Source organism: Entelurus aequoreus, linkage group LG27, assembly GCF_033978785.1.
Source record: "Entelurus aequoreus isolate RoL-2023_Sb linkage group LG27, RoL_Eaeq_v1.1, whole genome shotgun sequence".
Taxonomy (NCBI): Eukaryota; Metazoa; Chordata; class Actinopteri; order Syngnathiformes; family Syngnathidae; genus Entelurus; species Entelurus aequoreus.
Genome location: NC_084757.1, coordinates 34,351,671 through 34,375,031, shown reverse-complemented (window position 1 = coordinate 34,375,031; position 23,361 = coordinate 34,351,671). Strand labels below are relative to the sequence as shown.

At 34.3% G+C, this 23,361-nt stretch overlaps 1 protein-coding gene across 6 annotated transcripts in view; it reads left to right on the top strand.

Moving 5' to 3' along the window:
- The window catches only part of LOC133644568 (cyclin-dependent kinase-like 5), a 125,314-nt gene that overhangs the window by 35,156 nt on the left and 66,797 nt on the right, over window positions 1-23,361 (top strand). Inside the window, exons 1-2 of one of the 6 annotated variants that reach the window (XM_062039149.1) lie at window positions 5,686-5,809; window positions 17,634-17,782. In XM_062039149.1, coding sequence (XP_061895133.1) covers window positions 17,719-17,782 — 64 coding nt within the window. In that variant the 5' untranslated portion in view covers window positions 5,686-5,809; window positions 17,634-17,718. Of the gene's footprint in view, window positions 1-5,685; window positions 5,810-5,938; window positions 6,032-17,195; window positions 17,542-17,633; window positions 17,783-23,361 lie in introns of those variants that run through there. The other 5 variants (XM_062039151.1, XM_062039152.1, XM_062039148.1 and 2 more) reach the window with 5 other exon arrangements.

Here is a 23,361-nt window from a genome sequence, read left to right as displayed (position 1 = left end):
ACAAAATATGCAATATTTTCCTTAAAAAAACATTTCAATGTGAAGTAATTGGAGCCTTAAATAGGTCAATAATTAATAACAACATTGATTTTGATTCATTATTATTTTCTGAGCAATGACAGTTTTAGAGAAAAAAAAACTGCATTGTCAACATTGCAACATTTTATCATTACATTTCACCAGTTTGCTTTTTTTTATTGCACTTTTTAATGTTTTTTTTTTTGTAACAGTATTTTTAGAATGTGTAGCAGGCCGTTAAAAAAATAGCTGCAGGCTGCTAATGGGCCCGGGCTACACTTTGGACACACCTGCTTTACAGTATAGGGGACACATTCAAATATGTCTTGTTTTTAGCACCAACATATTAGTGTGTATTAAATATATAATAAATATTAGAAATACCATTTTTAAAAAATGTTTTCTCATTGTATGCAGTACATTTGTAATAGTAATATAGGAGTGTAATGTCATTTCATGATACAATATTTAAATACTGGATCACTTTTTTGCATTATTTTCTGAATTTAATGGCAGCAACACATTGCAAAAAAGTTGTCAGAGGGGCATTTTTACCACTGTGTTACATGGCCTTTCCTTTTAACAACATTCAGTAAAGGTTTGGGAACTGAGGAGACGCATTTTTGAAGTGGAATTCTTTCCCATTCTTGCTTGATGTACAGCTTAAGTTGTTCAACAGTCCAAGGTCTCCGTTGTGGTATTTTTAGGCTTCACATCTGCGGTCCTCTCCAAGGTTTCTCATTGTCATCCCACTGGATTGAGTTTTTCCTTGCCCTGATGTGGGCTCTGAACCGAGGATGTCGTTGTGGCTTGTGCAGCACTTTAAGACACTTGTGATTTAGGGCTATATAAATAAACATTGATTGATTGATTGATTGATTGATTAAAAAAACACAAAGAAGAAGATTTGTGGTGGTGATGTAAAAATAAAAGTACAGTAACATCCATCCATCCATCCATTTTCTACCACTTGTCCTTTTTGGGGGTCGCGGGGGGTGCTGGAGCTAACAGTATCTCTCAAATAGGGAAAATAAATGCATGCTATTTTGTCACATTTAATAAACATTTTGTTTATTTCCACTAGAGGACAGCAGTGCTTCTTTTAAAGACAGTTTGCACTTTTTTTCCAAAAAAGTTATGGCTTTTTGATGATTAAAGACAGGATTTGTAATATTTGACCAAAAAAAAACATTGCATGGAATTAGATGAATTGCATCCTTCGGTAATATGCTCTTTATTTTTCTCAATGTATCATTTTTTGGTGAAAAATTGTAAACAAGTGTTTGATGAGCATTCCTCAACTTTCTCAGTCTTTTTTGCTACTTGTGCCAGCTTTTTTGAAACATGTTGCCGGCATCAAGTTCCAAATGAGCTAATATTTGCAAAAAATAACTAAGTTTACCAGTTGGAGCGTTAAATATCTTGTCTTTGCAGTCTATTCAATTGAATATAAGTTGAAAAGGATTTGCAAATCATTGTATTTTCTTTTTATTTACCGTTTACACAACATACTAACTTCACTGCTTTTGGGGTTTGCATATATAACAAATAAAGACGACGTTTTTAGTCACCACCAACATAAAACTGGTTAAAAATGGGAAAATACTTGTTCAAAAAATCATTATAGGCGAGAAATATGTAAGCGACTGCATTCAAATCACGTGATAATGTTCCAAGTTTTCTCCCACGCTCACACATTTGCAGAAAAATGTAAAAATAACAAATATAATCCGAATAAAAATATATTTTTTTTGAAAAACCAAAGAAGAAGATTTGTGGCGGTGATGTAAAAATAAAAGTACAGTAACAGTATCTCTCAAATAGGGAAAATAAGTGCATGCTATTTTGTCACATTTAATAAACATTTTGTTTATTTCCACTAGAGGACAGCAATGCTTCTTTTAAAGACAGTTTGCACTTGTTTTCCAAAAAGTTATGGCTTCTTGATGATTAAAGACAGGATTTGTAATATTTGACCAAAAAAAAACATAGCATGGAATTAGATGAATTGCATCCTTCGGTAATATGCACTGTATTTTTCCTCAATGTATCATTTTTTTGGTGAATATTGTTTATTATCAAAACAGAACAATAGATTTAAACGTATGTTAAATTTCGTGTTCTTGGCGTACATAATTGTTTCAGTGTTTAGAGAGGAGAGCAATTGTATCGATTAAGGCAGTGTTTTTCAACCACTGTGCCGCGGCACACTAGTGTGCCGTGAGATTTTGTCTGGTGTGCCGTGGGAAATTATGCAAATTCACCTGATTGGTCCAAAAAATATTTTTTAGCAAATCAATAATTGTAATAATGTGCTGTTGTCTAGTGCAGTGTTTTTCAACCTTTTTTTGGTATGTCAAAGGTATGTAACGCTTATACCACAGGTGTCAAACTGGCCCGCCACATTATTTTATGTGGCCCGCAAAAGCCTGGAAATAATATGCGTTAATAAAATGCTTAATCTTTTCTTACTAAATATAATTGTTCTTTCCCTTTTGACATTAAAAATCATGTACTGCATGCAATTGCATATCTTTTCAAATTTAATATTATAACAATCAAAATATTATATTTTCATGTATTCCAAAAATATTTTTTGTTAAAATAAAGATAAATACTGTACTTAAATATCTGCCTGACTTATAATTTCAAAACAAATTATTAATCAAATTGTAGACTGTAAAATTGACAATAGATTTTATGTTGGGTTTTTTTTTTACCATAAAATCAACTTTTGGTACTGTTTTTTTTACATATACAGTAAGACACTAAAACATTAAAAAACAAACAAAAAAAGATTAAAAAAAGATTTTATGGTAAAAAAAAAATTTTTTAAAATGGCAGCTCTGTTGAATTTTACCACTAAAAACAGTGGCGTTGTTTCTCCATTCAATTCTATTTTTTTTAATTTTTTTATATGCTGTAAAAAAATAAAATACAATAAAAAACATTGCTTTTGCTGTAAAATTCTGGTGACTGAGCTGCCAGTATTTAAAGTAAAATTGTAATAGTTTTTTTGCAGCTTATGTAAAAAAATATATTGTTAAGTACATGTATATTCAAATATTACTCATTGTTAAAACCGGCCCTCTGAGGGCAACCATAACTGCAATGTGGCCCTCAAAGAAAACCAGTTTGACACCCCTGGCTTAAACCAAAAATGAACAAAAGGCAAGTCCCGCTAGGAAAAGGCACTGAAGCGTAGGGATGGCTATGCAAAAACAAAAGTAAAACTGAACTGGCTACAAAGTCAACAAAAACAGAATGCTGGACGACAGCAAAAACTTACAGCGTGTGGAGCAGCGGAGACGGCGTCCACATAGTACATCCGTACATGACATGACAATCAACAGTGTCCCCCACAAAGGATAGCGTACGCACAACTTAAATAGTTTTGATCGCAAAAACAAAGCAGGTGCGGGCAATAGAACTCAAAAGAAGGCGTGACGCTGCCACAGGAGAACACCAACAAAACAGGAAGGGTCACCAAATTAACAGCGCAAGACAGGAACTAAAGCACTACACACAGGCAGTGTTGGGACTTACTGTAATGCCGTTACTTTCGGCGGTAGATAGTAATCTAACGCGTTATTTTTTTATATTCAGTAACTCAGTTACAGTTACTACATGATGCGTTACTGTGTTATTTTACGTTATTTTTTATGTAGTATCGGCTAGAAAGTGAAAAGATCTGAGTGTGTTTTATTGCTGCGGTGTCGTCCTTCTGAATGTTCCTGTGTCACAGGAACATTCAACATGCGCTGTGTGTGTGTGTACGTGTGTGTGTGTGGAGGGGGCGTGTCTCTGTTTACTAACAAGACAAGCCGAAACCGAGTTTCTTAACATGGAGATATTCTCACTACTTTTCTTTTGAATTTGATGCCAGCAACACGTGACAAAGAAGTTGGGAAAGGTGGCAATAAATACTGATAAAGTTGAGGAATGCTCATCAAACACTTATTTGGAACATCCCACAGGTGAACAGGCAAATTGGGAAGAGGTGGGTGCCATGATTGGGTATAAAAGTAGATTCCATGAAATGCTCAGTCATTCACAAACAAGGATGGGGCGAGGGTCACCACTTTGTCAACAAATGCGTGAGCAAATTTTTGAACAGTTTAAGAAAAACCTTTCTCAACCAGCTATTGCAAGGAATTTAGGGATTTCACCATCTGCACGTGAGCAGCTAAGCCCGTGACCTTCCATCCCTCAGGCTGTATTGCATCAACAGGCGACACCAGTGTGTAAAGGATATCACCACATGGGCTCAGGAACACTTCAGAAACCCACTGTCAGTAACTACAGTTGGTCGCTACATCTTTAAGTGCAAGTTAAAACTCTCCTATGCAAGGCCAAAACCGTTTATCAACAACACCCAGAAACGAAGTCGGCTTCGCTGGGCCTGAGCTCATCTAAGATGGACTGATACAAAGTGGAAAAGTGTTCTGTGGTCTGACGAGTCCACATTTCAAGTTGTTTTTGGAAACTGTGGACGTCATGTCCTCCGGACCAAAGAGGAAAAGAACCATCCGGATTGTTCTAGGCGCAAAGTGTAAAAGCCAGCATCTGTGATGGTATGGGGGTGTATTAGTGCCCAAGACATGGGTAACTTACACATCTGTGAAGGCACCATTAATGCTGAAAGGTACATACAGCTTTTGGAGCAACATATGTTGCCATCCAAGCAACGTTACCATGGACGCCCCTGCTTATTTCAGCAAGACAATGCCAAGCCACGTGTTACATCAACGTGGCTTCATAGTAAAAGAGTGCGGGTACTAGACTGGCCTGCCTGTAGTCCAGACATTGAAAATGTGTGGTGCATTATGAAGCCTAAAATAGCACAAGGGAGACCCCCGGACTGTTGAACAACTTAAGCTGTACATCAAGCAAGAATGGGAAAGAATTCCACCTGAGAAGCTTCAAAAATGTGTCTCCTCAGTTCCCAAACCTTTACTGAGTGTTGTTAAAAGGAAAGGCCATGTAACACAGTGGTGAACATGCCCTTTCCCAACTACTTTGGCACGTGTTGCAGCCATGAAATTCCAAGTTAATTATTATTTGCAAAAAAAAATAAAGTTTATGAGTTTGAACATCAAATATGTTGTCTTTGTAGTGCATTCAATTGAATATGGCTTGAAAAGGATTTGCAAATCATTGTATTCCGTTTATATTTACATCTAACACAATTTCCCAACTCATATGGAAACGGGGTTTGTATATAATTATAAGAAATACTTTGATTTCAGTGAATTCTAGCTATAAATATACTCCTCCCCCTTAACCCCGCCAAAGGACCCCCCAATCTCCCGAATTCGGAGGTCTCAAGGTTGGCAAGTAAGCCTGGTGGAGTTTCATTTTTTAACCTTTTCTGCTGGTGGTGTGCCTCTGTATTTTTTTTAAATGAAAAAAATGTGCTTTCTCTCAAAAAAAAGGTTGAAAAACACTGGATTAAGGTGTCGGATAATCTTTTTAAAATGTCGTGGAGAAATTGGAAGGGGAAAAAAAAACGTCGCACAAAAACACCGCCAGGCTTTATTTCCGCCCGCGGAGGCGACCTGGCTCCTGATTGGTTCGCGCGGCAAGGGTGGGTGGGCCTTGCCGAAGCGAGCGCATTCCGCCGCTCTGATTGGCCCCGCGCCGCCGCCAATTACCCAGCCGTTGCCTGGCGACGGCCAGCTCGGGCAGCTTGTCAAAAAGGCAGTGCGCGAGCTGCCATGAAAACATCTCTCGCGTCGGCGCGTGCGTGGACGGATCCCACGGTCCTCACTCCTGCTCCCAAATCCACGCGGTGAGTACTTCGGCTCCCTTAGTTCGTGACGACGCGACGCGGGGACGTTGGTGGAGGCGAGAGGGGGCGGGGGGCGTACGTTGTTTGCGTGGGGAACTAGCTTAATAATAGCTGAAGTTAGCTTGTCCGTGGGTAGCAGCATGCTAGTGATGAGGACACATGACGAGGACGCATTTGCGCGTTCTTGTTGTTGTGTTTTTTGCACTCGTGTCTGCCGTTCAGGTGGGAGTTTCACTCGCATTCATTGCGTGCCCACGCACGCACTTAAGTGTGTTGAAAAGACAACAACGCGTCACGCAAAAATCACACTTCCAGGGACATTGTTACCCGTGACGTGACGTGCAGGAGTTACTGTAAATAGTGTTATTGATGCATTTCCACGTCCACACACACACACGCACACGTATGCGCACCACGCACATATGAGTCACGGTGTGTTGATACAAAGAGCGTCCACTGGATGGATCCTCTCTGCTGGCATCACATCACATCCCTGTTTGGTGAGAGAGAGGAGCTTTGGCAAGCGGAAATCTGTCGCTCGCGTTTTTTGATTGATGACCATCTTGGGACTTCCTGCGTGGACGTGCTGTGTGTGTCCTCCACTAGAAGCTCACGTGGGACATGAGCAGTTTGGACCTTGCTGTTGGAGGAGGGCCGTCGAAGAATTCTCACGAGATCATCATGATGAATCCTCATGTCATCTTCATGTCATCTTTATGTCATCTTCATGTCATATTCATCTACACTTCCTGTCATCCTCATCTAAACTTCATGTCTTCATCTAAACTTCATGTCAACTTCATGTCATCTTCATGTAAACTTCATGTCATCTTCATGTCATCCTCATCTAAACTTCATGTCATCTTCATCTAAACTTCATGTCAACTTCATGTCATCTTCATGTAAACTTCATGTCATCTTCATGTCATCTTCATCTAAACTTCATGTCAACTTCATGTCATCTTCATCTAAACTTCATGTCAACTTCATGTCATCTTCATGTAAACTTCATGTCATCTTCATGTCATCTTCATCTAAACTTCATGTCAACTTCATGTCATCCTCATCTAAACTTCATGTCATCTTCATCTAAACTTCATGTCAACTTCATGTCATCTTCATGTAAACTTCATGTCATCTTCATCTAAACTTCATGTCAACTTCATGTCATCTTCATGTAAACTTCATGTCATCTTCATGTCATCTTCATCTAAACTTCATGTCAACTTCATGTCATCCTCATCTAAACTTCATGTCATCTTCATCTAAACTTCCTGTCAACTTCATGTCATCTTCATGTAAACTTCATGTCATCTTCATGTAAACTTTATGTCACCCTTATCTAAACTTCATGTCATCTTCATCTAAACTTCATGTAAACTTCATGTCAACCTCATGTCATCTTCATGTCAAGTTAATCTAAACTTCATCTAAACTTCATGTCATCTTTATGTAATCTTCAGGTCAACTTCATGTCATCTCCATGTAAACTTCATGTCATCTTCATCTAAACATCATGTATACTTCATGTAAACATCATGTAAACTTCATGTTATCTCCCTGTCAACTTCATGTCATCTTCATCTAAACTTCATGTCAACTTCATGTCATCTTCATCTAAACTTCATGTCAACTTCATGTCATCTTCATCTAAACTTCATGTCATCTTCATGTAAACTTCATGTCATCTTCATGTAAACTTCATGTCATCTTCATGTAAACTTTATGTCACCCTTATCTAAACTTCATGTCATCTTCATCTAAACTTCATGTAAACTTCATGCCATCTTCATGTCAACCTCATGTCATCTTCATGTCAACTTAATCTAAACTTCATCTAAACTTCATGTCATCTTCATCTAAACTTCATGTCATCTTTATGTAATCTTCATGTCATCTTCATCTAAACTTCATGTCATCTTCATGTCATCTTCATCTAAACTTCATGTCAACTTCATGTCATCTTCATCTAAACTTCATGTCATCTTCATGTCATCTTCATCTAAACTTCATGTCAACTTCATGTCATCTTCATCTAAACTTCATGTCAACTTCATGTCATCCTCATCTAAACTTCATGTCATCTTCATCTAAACTTCATGTCAACTTCATGTCATCTTCATGTAAACTTCATGTCATCTTCATGTAAACTTTATGTCACCCTTATCTAAACTTCATGTCATCTTCATGTAAACTTCATGTCAACCTCATGTCATCTTCATGTCAACTTAATCTAAACTTCATCTAAACTTCATGTCATCTTTATGTAATCTTCAGGTCAACTTCATGTCATCTCCATGTAAACTTCATGTCATCTTCATCTAAACATCATGTATACTTCATGTAAACATCATGTAAACTTCATGTTATCTCCCTGTCAACTTCATGTCATCTTCATCTAAACTTCATGTCAACTTCATGTCATCTTCATCTAAACTTCATGTCAACTTCATGTCATCTTCATCTAAACTTCATGTCATCTTCATGTAAACTTCATGTCATCTTCATGTAAACTTCATGTCATCTTCATGTAAACTTTATGTCACCCTTATCTAAACTTCATGTCATCTTCATCTAAACTTCATGTAAACTTCATGTCATCTTCATGTCAACCTCATGTCATCTTCATGTCAACTTAATCTAAACTTCATCTAAACTTCATGTCATCTTCATCTAAACTTCATGTCATCTTTATGTAATCTTCATGTCATCTCCATGTAAACTTCATGTCATTTTCATCTAAACTTCATGTATACTTCATGTAAACTTCATGTCATCTTCATCTAAACTTCATGTATACTTCATGTAAACATCATGTAAACTTCATGTCATCTTTATGTCATCTCCCTGTCAACTTCATGTCATCTTCATCTAAACTTCATGTATACTTCATGTAAACATCATGTAAACTTCATGTCATCTTCATCTAAACTTCATGTAAACTTCATGTCATCTTCATGTCATCTCCCTGTCAACTTCATGTCATCTTCATCTAAACTTCATGTCAACTTCATGTCATCTTCATCTAAACTTCATGTCAACTTCATGTCATCTTCATCTAAACTTCATGTCAACTTCATGTCATCTTCATCTAAACTTCATGTCATCTTCATGTCATCTTCATCTAAACTTCATGTCATCTTCATCTAAACTTCATGTAAACTTCATGTCATCTTCATCTAAACTTCATCTAAACTTCATGTCATCCTCATCTAAAGTTCATGTCATCTTCATCTAAAATTTATGTCAACTTCATGTCATCTTCATCTAAACTTAATGTCATCTTCATGTAAACTTCATGTCATCTTCATGTCATCTTCATGTCAACTTCATGTCATCTTCATCTAAACTTCATGTCCTCTTCATGTCAACTTCATGTCATCTTCATGTCAACTTAATCTAAACTTCATGTCATCTTCATCTAAACTTCATCTAAACTTCATGTCATCTTCATCTAAACTTCATCTAAACTTCATGTCAACTTCATGTCATCTTTATGTCAACTTAATCTACACTTCATCTAAACTTCTTGTCATCTTTATGTAATCTTCAGGTCAACTTCATGTCATCTTCATCTAAACTTCATGTCATCTTCATCTAAACTTCATGTATACTTCATGTAAACATGTAAACTTCATGTCATCTTCATGTCAACTTCATGTCATCTTTATCTAAACTTCCTGTAAACTTCCTGTAAACTTCATGTCATCTCCCTGTCAACTTCATGTAAACTTCATGTCATCTCCCTGTCAACTTCATGTCATCTTCATCTAAACTTCATGTCATCTTCATGTCAACTTAATCTAAACTTCATGTCATCTCCATCGAAACTTCATGTCAACTTCATGTCAACTTCATCTAAACTTCATGTAAACTTCATGTAAACTTCATCTAAACTTCATGTCATCTTCATGTCATCTCCATGTAAACTTCATGTCATCTTCATGTAAACATAATGTAAACTTCACATCATCTTTATGTAATCTTCATGTCAACTTCACGTGATCTTCATGTCAACTTCACGTCATCTTCATCTAAACTTCATCTAAACTTCATGTCATCTTCATGTAAACTTCATGTCAACTTCATGTCATCTTCATCTAAACTTCATCTAAACTTAATCTAAACATCATGTAAACTTCATGTCATCTTCATGTAAACATCATGTCATCTTCATCTAAACTTCATGTAAACTTCATGTAATCTGCATGTCATCTGCATGTCATCTTCATGTCAACTTCATCTAAACTTCATGTAAACTTCCATGTAAATTTCATGTCATCTTCATGTCATCTTCATGTCAACTTCATGTCATCTTCATGTCAACTTCATCTAAACTTAATCTAAACATGTAAACTTCATGTCATCTGCATGTAAACTTCATGTCATCTTCATGTAAACTTCATGTAAACTTCATGTCATCTTCATGTCATCTTCATCTAAACTTCATGTCATCTGCATGTAAACTTCATGTCATCTTCATGTAAACTTCATGTAAACTTCATGTCATCTTCATGTCATCTTCATGTCAACTTCATGTCAACTTCATGTCATCTTCATGTAAACTTCATGTCATCTTCATGTCATCTTCATCTAAACTTCATGTCAACTTCATGTCATCTTCATCTAAACTTCATGTCAACTTCATGTCATCTTCATGTAAACTTCATGTCATCTTCATGTCATCTTCATCTAAACTTCATGTCAACTTCATGTCATCCTCATCTAAACTTCATGTCATCTTCATCTAAACTTCATGTCAACTTCATGTCATCTTCATGTAAACTTCATGTCATCTTCATCTAAACTTCATGTCAACTTCATGTCATCTTCATGTAAACTTCATGTCATCTTCATGTCATCTTCATCTAAACTTCATGTCAACTTCATGTCATCCTCATCTAAACTTCATGTCATCTTCATCTAAACTTCCTGTCAACTTCATGTCATCTTCATGTAAACTTCATGTCATCTTCATGTAAACTTTATGTCACCCTTATCTAAACTTCATGTCATCTTCATCTAAACTTCATGTAAACTTCATGTCAACCTCATGTCATCTTCATGTCAAGTTAATCTAAACTTCATCTAAACTTCATGTCATCTTTATGTAATCTTCAGGTCAACTTCATGTCATCTCCATGTAAACTTCATGTCATCTTCATCTAAACATCATGTATACTTCATGTAAACATCATGTAAACTTCATGTTATCTCCCTGTCAACTTCATGTCATCTTCATCTAAACTTCATGTCAACTTCATGTCATCTTCATCTAAACTTCATGTCAACTTCATGTCATCTTCATCTAAACTTCATGTCATCTTCATGTCATCTTCATCTAAACTTCATCTAAACTTCATGTCAACTTCATGTCATCTTTATGTCAACTTAATCTACACTTCATCTAAACTTCTTGTCATCTTTATGTAATCTTCAGGTCAACTTCATGTCATCTTCATCTAAACTTCATGTCATCTTCATCTAAACTTCATGTATACTTCATGTAAACATGTAAACTTCATGTCATCTTCATGTCAACTTCATGTCATCTTTATCTAAACTTCCTGTAAACTTCCTGTAAACTTCATGTCATCTCCCTGTCAACTTCATGTAAACTTCATGTCATCTCCCTGTCAACTTCATGTCATCTTCATCTAAACTTCATGTCATCTTCATGTCAACTTCATCTAAACTTCATGTCATCTCCATCGAAACTTCATGTCAACTTCATGTCAACTTCATCTAAACTTCATGTAAACTTCATGTAAACTTCATCTAAACTTCATGTCATCTTCATGTCATCTCCATGTAAACTTCATGTCATCTTCATGTAAACATAATGTAAACTTCACATCATCTTTATGTAATCTTCATGTCAACTTCACGTGATCTTCATGTCAACTTCACGTCATCTTCATCTAAACTTCATCTAAACTTCATGTCATCTTCATGTAAACTTCATGTCAACTTCATGTCATCTTCATCTAAACTTCATCTAAACTTAATCTAAACATCATGTAAACTTCATGTCATCTTCATGTAAACATCATGTCATCTTCATCTAAACTTCATGTAAACTTCATGTAATCTGCATGTCATCTGCATGTCATCTTCATGTCAACTTCATCTAAACTTCATGTAAACTTCCATGTAAATTTCATGTCATCTTCATGTCATCTTCATGTCAACTTCATGTCATCTTCATGTCAACTTCATCTAAACTTAATCTAAACATGTAAACTTCATGTCATCTGCATGTAAACTTCATGTCATCTTCATGTAAACTTCATGTAAACTTCATGTCATCTTCATGTCATCTTCATCTAAACTTCATGTCATCTGCATGTAAACTTCATGTCATCTTCATGTAAACTTCATGTAAACTTCATGTCATCTTCATGTCATCTTCATGTCAACTTCATGTCAACTTCATGTCATCTTCATGTAAACTTCATGTCATCTTCATGTCATCTTCATCTAAACTTCATGTCAACTTCATGTCATCTTCATCTAAACTTCATGTCAACTTCATGTCATCTTCATGTAAACTTCATGTCATCTTCATGTCATCTTCATCTAAACTTCATGTCAACTTCATGTCATCCTCATCTAAACTTCATGTCATCTTCATCTAAACTTCATGTCAACTTCATGTCATCTTCATGTAAACTTCATGTCATCTTCATCTAAACTTCATGTCAACTTCATGTCATCTTCATGTAAACTTCATGTCATCTTCATGTCATCTTCATCTAAACTTCATGTCAACTTCATGTCATCCTCATCTAAACTTCATGTCATCTTCATCTAAACTTCCTGTCAACTTCATGTCATCTTCATGTAAACTTCATGTCATCTTCATGTAAACTTTATGTCACCCTTATCTAAACTTCATGTCATCTTCATCTAAACTTCATGTAAACTTCATGTCAACCTCATGTCATCTTCATGTCAAGTTAATCTAAACTTCATCTAAACTTCATGTCATCTTTATGTAATCTTCAGGTCAACTTCATGTCATCTCCATGTAAACTTCATGTCATCTTCATCTAAACATCATGTATACTTCATGTAAACATCATGTAAACTTCATGTTATCTCCCTGTCAACTTCATGTCATCTTCATCTAAACTTCATGTCAACTTCATGTCATCTTCATCTAAACTTCATGTCAACTTCATGTCATCTTCATCTAAACTTCATGTCATCTTCATGTAAACTTCATGTCATCTTCATGTAAACTTCATGTCATCTTCATGTAAACTTTATGTCACCCTTATCTAAACTTCATGTCATCTTCATCTAAACTTCATGTAAACTTCATGCCATCTTCATGTCAACCTCATGTCATCTTCATGTCAACTTAATCTAAACTTCATCTAAACTTCATGTCATCTTCATCTAAACTTCATGTCATCTTTATGTAATCTTCATGTCATCTTCATCTAAACTTCATGTCATCTTCATGTCATCTTCATCTAAACTTCATGTCAACTTCATGTCATCTTCATCTAAACTTCATGTCATCTTCATGTCATCTTCATCTAAACTTCATGTCAACTTCATGTCATCTTCATCTAAACTTCATGTCAACTTCATGTCATCCTCATCTAAACTTCATGTCATCTTCATCTAAACTTCATGTCAACTTCATGTCATCTTCATGTAAACTTCATGTCATCTTCATGTAAACTTTATGTCACCCTTATCTAAACTTCATGTCATCTTCATGTAAACTTCATGTCAACCTCATGTCATCTTCATGTCAACTTAATCTAAACTTCATCTAAACTTCATGTCATCTTTATGTAATCTTCAGGTCAACTTCATGTCATCTCCATGTAAACTTCATGTCATCTTCATCTAAACATCATGTATACTTCATGTAAACATCATGTAAACTTCATGTTATCTCCCTGTCAACTTCATGTCATCTTCATCTAAACTTCATGTCAACTTCATGTCATCTTCATCTAAACTTCATGTCAACTTCATGTCATCTTCATCTAAACTTCATGTCATCTTCATGTAAACTTCATGTCATCTTCATGTAAACTTCATGTCATCTTCATGTAAACTTTATGTCACCCTTATCTAAACTTCATGTCATCTTCATCTAAACTTCATGTAAACTTCATGTCATCTTCATGTCAACCTCATGTCATCTTCATGTCAACTTAATCTAAACTTCATCTAAACTTCATGTCATCTTCATCTAAACTTCATGTCATCTTTATGTAATCTTCATGTCATCTCCATGTAAACTTCATGTCATTTTCATCTAAACTTCATGTATACTTCATGTAAACTTCATGTCATCTTCATCTAAACTTCATGTATACTTCATGTAAACATCATGTAAACTTCATGTCATCTTTATGTCATCTCCCTGTCAACTTCATGTCATCTTCATCTAAACTTCATGTATACTTCATGTAAACATCATGTAAACTTCATGTCATCTTCATCTAAACTTCATGTATACTTCATGTAAACTTCATGTCATCTTCATGTCATCTCCCTGTCAACTTCATGTCATCTTCATCTAAACTTCATGTCAACTTCATGTCATCTTCATCTAAACTTCATGTCAACTTCATGTCATCTTCATCTAAACTTCATGTCAACTTCATGTCATCTTCATCTAAACTTCATGTCATCTTCATGTCATCTTCATCTAAACTTCATGTCATCTTCATCTAAACTTCATGTAAACTTCATGTCATCTTCATCTAAACTTCATCTAAACTTCATGTCATCCTCATCTAAAGTTCATGTCATCTTCATCTAAAATTTATGTCAACTTCATGTCATCTTCATCTAAACTTAATGTCATCTTCATGTAAACTTCATGTCATCTTCATGTCATCTTCATGTCAACTTCATGTCATCTTCATCTAAACTTCATGTCCTCTTCATGTCAACTTCATGTCATCTTCATGTCAACTTAATCTAAACTTCATGTCATCTTCATCTAAACTTCATCTAAACTTCATGTCATCTTCATCTAAACTTCATCTAAACTTCATGTCAACTTCATGTCATCTTTATGTCAACTTAATCTACACTTCATCTAAACTTCTTGTCATCTTTATGTAATCTTCAGGTCAACTTCATGTCATCTTCATCTAAACTTCATGTCATCTTCATCTAAACTTCATGTATACTTCATGTAAACATGTAAACTTCATGTCATCTTCATGTCAACTTCATGTCATCTTTATCTAAACTTCCTGTAAACTTCCTGTAAACTTCATGTCATCTCCCTGTCAACTTCATGTAAACTTCATGTCATCTCCCTGTCAACTTCATGTCATCTTCATCTAAACTTCATGTCATCTTCATGTCAACTTCATCTAAACTTCATGTCATCTCCATCGAAACTTCATGTCAACTTCATGTCAACTTCATCTAAACTTCATGTAAACTTCATGTAAACTTCATCTAAACTTCATGTCATCTTCATGTCATCTCCATGTAAACTTCATGTCATCTTCATGTAAACATAATGTAAACTTCACATCATCTTTATGTAATCTTCATGTCAACTTCACGTGATCTTCATGTCAACTTCACGTCATCTTCATCTAAACTTCATCTAAACTTCATGTCATCTTCATGTAAACTTCATGTCAACTTCATGTCATCTTCATCTAAACTTCATCTAAACTTAATCTAAACATCATGTAAACTTCATGTCATCTTCATGTAAACATCATGTCATCTTCATCTAAACTTCATGTAAACTTCATGTAATCTGCATGTCATCTGCATGTCATCTTCATGTCAACTTCATCTAAACTTCATGTAAACTTCCATGTAAATTTCATGTCATCTTCATGTCATCTTCATGTCAACTTCATGTCATCTTCATGTCAACTTCATCTAAACTTAATCTAAACATGTAAACTTCATGTCATCTGCATGTAAACTTCATGTCATCTTCATGTAAACTTCATGTAAACTTCATGTCATCTTCATGTCATCTTCATCTAAACTTCATGTCATCTGCATGTAAACTTCATGTCATCTTCATGTAAACTTCATGTAAACTTCATGTCATCTTCATGTCATCTTCATGTCAACTTCATGTCAACTTCATGTCATCTTCATGTCAACTTCATCTAAACTTCATCTAAACTTAATCTAAACTTAATCTAAACTTCATGTCAACTTCATCTAAACTTAATCTAAACTTCATGTAAACTTCATGTCCATCCATCCATTTTCTACCGCTTATTCCCTTTGGGGTCGTGGGGCGCTGGAGCCTATCTCAGCTACAATCGGGCGGAAGGCGGGTTACACCCTGGACAAGTCGCCACCTCATCACAGTAAACTTCATGTCATCTTCATGTAAACTTCATGTCATCTACATGCAAATATAATTTAATCTTCATATAAATTTAATGTCATCTTCACGTAAACTTCTTATCTCCATCTCATCTTCATGTGATATTCTTGTCATCTTCTTGTCATCTTCATGTAAACATCATTTGAGCTTCATGTCATCTTCACGTAAACGTCATTTCGTCCTCATGTCATCTTCATGTAAACATCATTTGAGCTTCATGTCATCTTCACGTAAACGTCATTTCGTCCTCATGTCATCTTCATAGCATAGCTATGTGTGCTACATGCTAACATTACATTTTAACACCGTGCTAGGTTAGCAACACTACCATAGCTATGTGTGCTACATGCTAACATTACATTTTAACATCATGCTAGGTTAGCAACACTAGCATAGCTATGTGTGCTACATGCTAACATTACATTTTAACATCATGCTAGGTTAGCAACACTACCATAGCTATGTGTGCTACATGCTAACATTACATTTTAACACCGTGCTAGGTTAGCAACACTACCATAGCTATGTGTGCTACATGCTAACATTACATTTTAACATCATGCTAGGTTAGCAACACTAGCATAGCTATGTGTGCTACATGCTAACATTACATTTTAACACCGTGCTAGGTTAGCAACCCTACCATAGCTATGTGTGCTACATGCTAACATTACATTTTAACACCGTGCTAGGTTAGCAACACTACCATAGCTATGTGTGCTACATGCTAGCATTACATTTTAACACCGTGCTAGGTTAGCAACACTACCATAGCTATGTGTGCTACATGCTAACATTGCATTTTAACACCGGGCCAGGTTAGCAACACTACCATAGCTATGTGTGCTACATACTAACATTGCATTTTAACATCATGCTAGGTTAGCAACACTAGCATAGCTATGTGTGCTACATACTAACATTGCATTTTAACATCATGCTAGGTTAGCAACACTAGCATAGCTATGTGTGCTACATGCTAAAATTACATATTAACATCATGCTAGGTTAGCAACACTAACATAACTATACAAGCTACATGCTAACATTTGAACATCATTCCAAACGTACAACTCCCAAGTCTGTACCTGGCTGACGAGTAGTTGGTAGAGCTCCCTTTTTAAGATGTGTAGCGAAGCCTGCCTTTTTTTGTTTTTGCTAAGCTGTCCTCCATCAAGTGGTCGGCATAGTAGACTAATATTTGTCAGGTAGTGCTTTTTTAATTTATTTAAGGACTTCATGACGTTCTAAAAAAGAGGGGATTGTGGCCATTACACTACTTTCCCTTTCTTTGACGCACTGCCATCAGAAGAGTCTGTGTGTTGTTTGAGAGACATGAAGGGGAAAAAAGAAAAGGTTATGTTATCCTTCGTCAAACGTAATTATTCATGCTTATGGGCGTGCGTTCACAACCACCAGTCGTTGTGTATTACTTGTAAATCACAACACTTCTGTTCTTCACGCTTGCAGGTGAAGGCCGGCAAACGGGCGGCGATGCGGCGCTTGCTGGGAGCCGACAGCTGGCCACGCCCCCTCCGTCTGAGCGTTTCACTGGATGACGGCCTGCGACGTTGGTGATGTCATGAATAAATTTGAGGTCCTGGGGATTGTGGGAGAAGGTGAGTGGCGCCTGCTCAGCACGTTTCCTGTGAAGTCTTTTTCTTTACGGTCTTAAAAAAGATGTCCCATTTCTTTTTTTTTTTACTGTGGCAAAGTGGGAGGGGCCCTGAGGTCAGACCTCCCACCTGACCCACTTTCCACCCTCGCACACGTCCTCCATGTTTCATCAAGTATATATATCATGTAGTAACGGATACCTTCATAACAATATGTAATATGTACAATATACACACTGCAAGTATATATATAATGTAGTAACAGACACCTTCATAACAATATGTAATATGTACAATATACACACTGCAAGTATATATATATATAATGTAGTAACAGACACCTTCATAATAATATGTAATATGTACAATATACACACTGCAAGTATATATATGTATAATGTAGTAACAAGACACCTTCATAACATTATGGAATATGTACAATATACACACTGCAAGTATATATATAATGTAGTAACAGACACCTTCGTAACAATATGTAATATGTACAATATACACACTCCAAGTATATATGTATAATGTAGTAACAGACACCTTCATAACAATATGTAATATGTACAATATACACACTGCAAGTATATATATAATGTAGTAACAGACACCTTCATAACAATATGTACAATATACACACTGCAAGTATATACAGTATATAATGTAGTAACAGACACCTTCATAACCATATGTACAATATACACACTGCAAGTATATATATAATGTAGTAACAGACACCTTCATAACAATATGCAATATGTACAATATACACACTGCAAGTATATATATATAATGTAGTAACAGACACCTTCATAACAATATGTAATATGTACCATATACACACTGCAAGTATATATATAATGTAGTAACAGACACCTTCATAACAATATGTACAATATACACACTGCAAGTATATACAGTATATAATGTAGTAACAGACACCTTCATAACTATATGTACAATATACACACTGCAAGTATATATATATAATGTAGTAATGGACACCTTCATAACAATATGTAATATGTACAATATACACACTGCAAGTATATATATAATGTAGTAACAGACACCTTCATAACAATATGTAATATGTACAATATACACACTGCAAGTATATATATAATGTTGTAACAGACACCTTCATAACAATATGTACAATATACACACTTCAAGTATATATATAATGTAGTAATGGACACCTTCATAACAATATGTAATATGTACAATATACACACTGCAAGTATATATATAATGTTGTAACAGACACCTTCATAACAATATGTACAATATACACACTGCAAGTATATATATAATGTAGTAATGGACACCTTCATAACAATATGTAATATGTACAATATACACACTGCAAGTATATATATAATATAGTAACAGACACCTTCATAACAAAATGTATTATGTACAATATACGCACTGCAAGTATATATATAATGTAGTAATGGACACCTTCATAACAATATGTAATATGTACAATATACACACTAAGTATATATGTAATGTAGTAACAGACACCTTCATAACAATATATAATATGTACAATATACCCACTGTAAGTATATATATAATGTAGTACCAGACACCTTTATAACAATATGTAATATGTACAATATACACACTGCAAGTATATATATAATGTAGTAACAGACACCTTCATAACAATATGTAATATGTACAATATACACACTGCAAGTATATATATATATAATGTAGTAACAGACACCTTCATAATAATATGTAATATGTACAATATACACACTGCAAGTATATATATGTATAATGTAGTAACAAGACACCTTCATAACATTATGGAATATGTACAATATACACACTGCAAGTATATATATAATGTAGTAACAGACACCTTCGTAACAATATGTAATATGTACAATATACACACTCCAAGTATATATATATAATGTAGTAACAGACACCTTCATAACAATATGTAATATGTACAATATACACACTGCAAGTATATATATAATGTAGTAACAGACACCTTCATAACAATATGTACAATATACACACTGCAAGTATATACAGTATATAATGTAGTAACAGACACCTTCATAACCATATGTACAATATACACACTGCAAGTATATATATAATGTAGTAACAGACACCTTCATAACAATATGCAATATGTACAATATACACACTGCAAGTATATATATATAATGTAGTAACAGACACCTTCATAACAATATGTAATATGTACCATATACACACTGCAAGTATATATATAATGTAGTAACAGACACCTTCATAACAATATGTACAATATACACACTGCAAGTATATACAGTATATAATGTAGTAACAGACACCTTCATAACTATATGTACAATATACACACTGCAAGTATATATATATAATGTAGTAATGGACACCTTCATAACAATATGTAATATGTACAATATACACACTGCAAGTATATATATAATGTAGTAACAGACACCTTCATAACAATATGTAATATGTACAATATACACACTGCAAGTATATATATAATGTTGTAACAGACACCTTCATAACAATATGTACAATATACACACTTCAAGTATATATATAATGTAGTAATGGACACCTTCATAACAATATGTAATATGTACAATATACACACTGCAAGTATATATATAATGTTGTAACAGACACCTTCATAACAATATGTACAATATACACACTGCAAGTATATATATAATGTAGTAATGGACACCTTCATAACAATATGTAATATGTACAATATACACACTGCAAGTATATATATAATATAGTAACAGACACCTTCATAACAAAATGTATTATGTACAATATACGCACTGCAAGTATATATATAATGTAGTAATGGACACCTTCATAACAATATGTAATATGTACAATATACACACTAAGTATATATGTAATGTAGTAACAGACACCTTCATAACAATATATAATATGTACAATATACCCACTGTAAGTATATATATAATGTAGTACCAGACACCTTTATAACAATATGTAATATGTACAATATACACACTGTATGTATATATATATAATGTAGTAACGGACACCTTCATAACAATATGTAATATGTACAATATACACACTGTAAGTATATATGTAATGTAGTAACAGACACCTTCATAACAAAATGTATTATGTACAATATACGCACTGCAAGTATATATATAATGTAGTAATGGACACCTTCATAACAATATGTAATATGTACAATATACACACTAAGTATATATGTAATGTAGTAACAGACACCTTCATAACAATATATAATATGTACAATATACCCACTGCAAGTATATATGTAATGTAGTAACAGACACCTTCATAACAATATATAATATGTACAATATACCCACTGCAAGTATATATATAATGTAGTACCAGACACCTTTATAACAATATGTAATGTGTACAATATACACACTGTACGTGTATATATATAATGTAGTAACGGACACCTTCATAACAATATGTAATATGTACAATATACACACTGCAAGTATATATATATATATATATATATATATATATATATATATATATATATATATATATATATATATATATATATATATATATATATATATATATATATATATATAACAATATGTAATATGCACAATATACACACTGCAAGTATATATATGTTGTAACAGACACCTTCATAACAATATGTACAATATACACACTGCAAGTATATATATAATGTTGTAACAGACACCTTCATAACAATATGTACAATATACACACTGCAAGTATATATATATAATGTAGTAACAGACAACTTCATAACAATATGCAATATGTACAATATATACACACTGCAAGTATGTATGCATATATATATATATATATATATATATATATATATATATATATATATATATATATATATATATATATATATATATAATGTAGTAACAGACACCGGGGACGACGTGGCAGAGTTGGGAGAGTGGCCGTGCCAGCAACCTGAGGGTTCCTGGTTCAATCCCCACCTTCTACCAACCTTGTCATGATCGTTGTGTCCTTGAGCAAGACACTTCACCCTTGCTCCTGATGGGTCGTGGTTAGCGCCTTGCATGGCAGCTCCCGCCATCAGTGTGTGAATGTGGAAATAGTGTCAAAGCACTTTGAGTACCTTGAAGGTAGAAAAGCGCTATACAAGTATAACCTCTTTACCATAACCCATTTACCTTTATAACATTATGTAATATGTACAATATACACACTGCAAGTATGTATATATAATGTAGTAACACGGCAGACTTGGTAACAGATACATGGATGACTATTTTTGGACAAATGAGGGTTCACAACCTTATCTTTTTGAAGCTGAATATACTGAGGATGAACTGCTGCTTCTAGAAGCCAGCACGAAGGAAGAGTGAGACGTCGGAGCAGACGGAAGCCGAGAGAGTGAGGTGAAAGTGACTCGAAGCTGCAAAATGTGGAACTTGGAGACAAGCTATTTCGACATAAATGGAGTGCTTACTCAAATAAACCGGGGGGAAAAAAGGTCCCTGGCCAGCTGGAGTGAGTCAAAAAAAAAAATCAAAACCGGAAAACAAAAGAAACAAATTCGTTAAAAGGAGAAGTGACCATAAAAGCCTTTGAAACAAGCAAAAACAAAAGTGTACAAAAATATAAATATATTGGCATTTAAGGCTGCAGCTAACGATTATTTTTCTATCGATTAATCTATAGATTATTTTTTCGATTAATCGGTTAATCTATAGATTATTTTTTCGATTCATCTATAGATTATTTTTCCTTTTACCGATTTTTTTATTTTATTATTATTTAAAATGAAGATGAAAAAATAAAAGTAGGCCAGTTTTTTCAAAAGGCATGGTTTTTATTTACAAAAAAAAAAAGTATGGCCACTCAGTCAACATTGACAACAACATGACAAAATATTCTGTAACAATGTAAACATTTAAAACTTTTAACATTTAACAAAATTAAAAGTAGCTTATTTGCTTTTTAATGTGCAAATATAAAAGTAAACATCCAGTGCAAATCTTAATATTCTGCAATAGTATAAGCATTTCAAAAGTAAAAGTATTGCTTATTTTGCTTTAAAATGTGCAAAAATAAAGATAAACGTCCAATACAAAAAAGTGCAAAACGAAATATTCTGTAACAACAGTGTAAACATTTCAACAAAAGTGAAAGTATTGCTTATTTGCTAAAATGTGCAAAAATAAAGATAAACATCCAATACAAAAAAGTGCCAATCTAAATATTCTGGAGCACTGTAAACATTAAGTATTGCTTTTAAAATGTGCAAAATAAACATCCAGTCCAACACAGTACACAATAACCAATTCTACTCATTCCAGTGAGTGACTAACAGTTGTAATGAAGAAAGGTTAGCATGTCTACTTGCTTTGCTTCTTTTCTTGTTTACAATATTCCCAGCAGCTGAAAATAGGCGCTCAGAAGGGGTCGATGTGGCTGGAACTGAGAGGTAATTAGCCTTCACCTCAAACCAGGACTGCGAGCGAGCTGAGCTGCAGTTTAAGTTTCTAGTAGGTCAA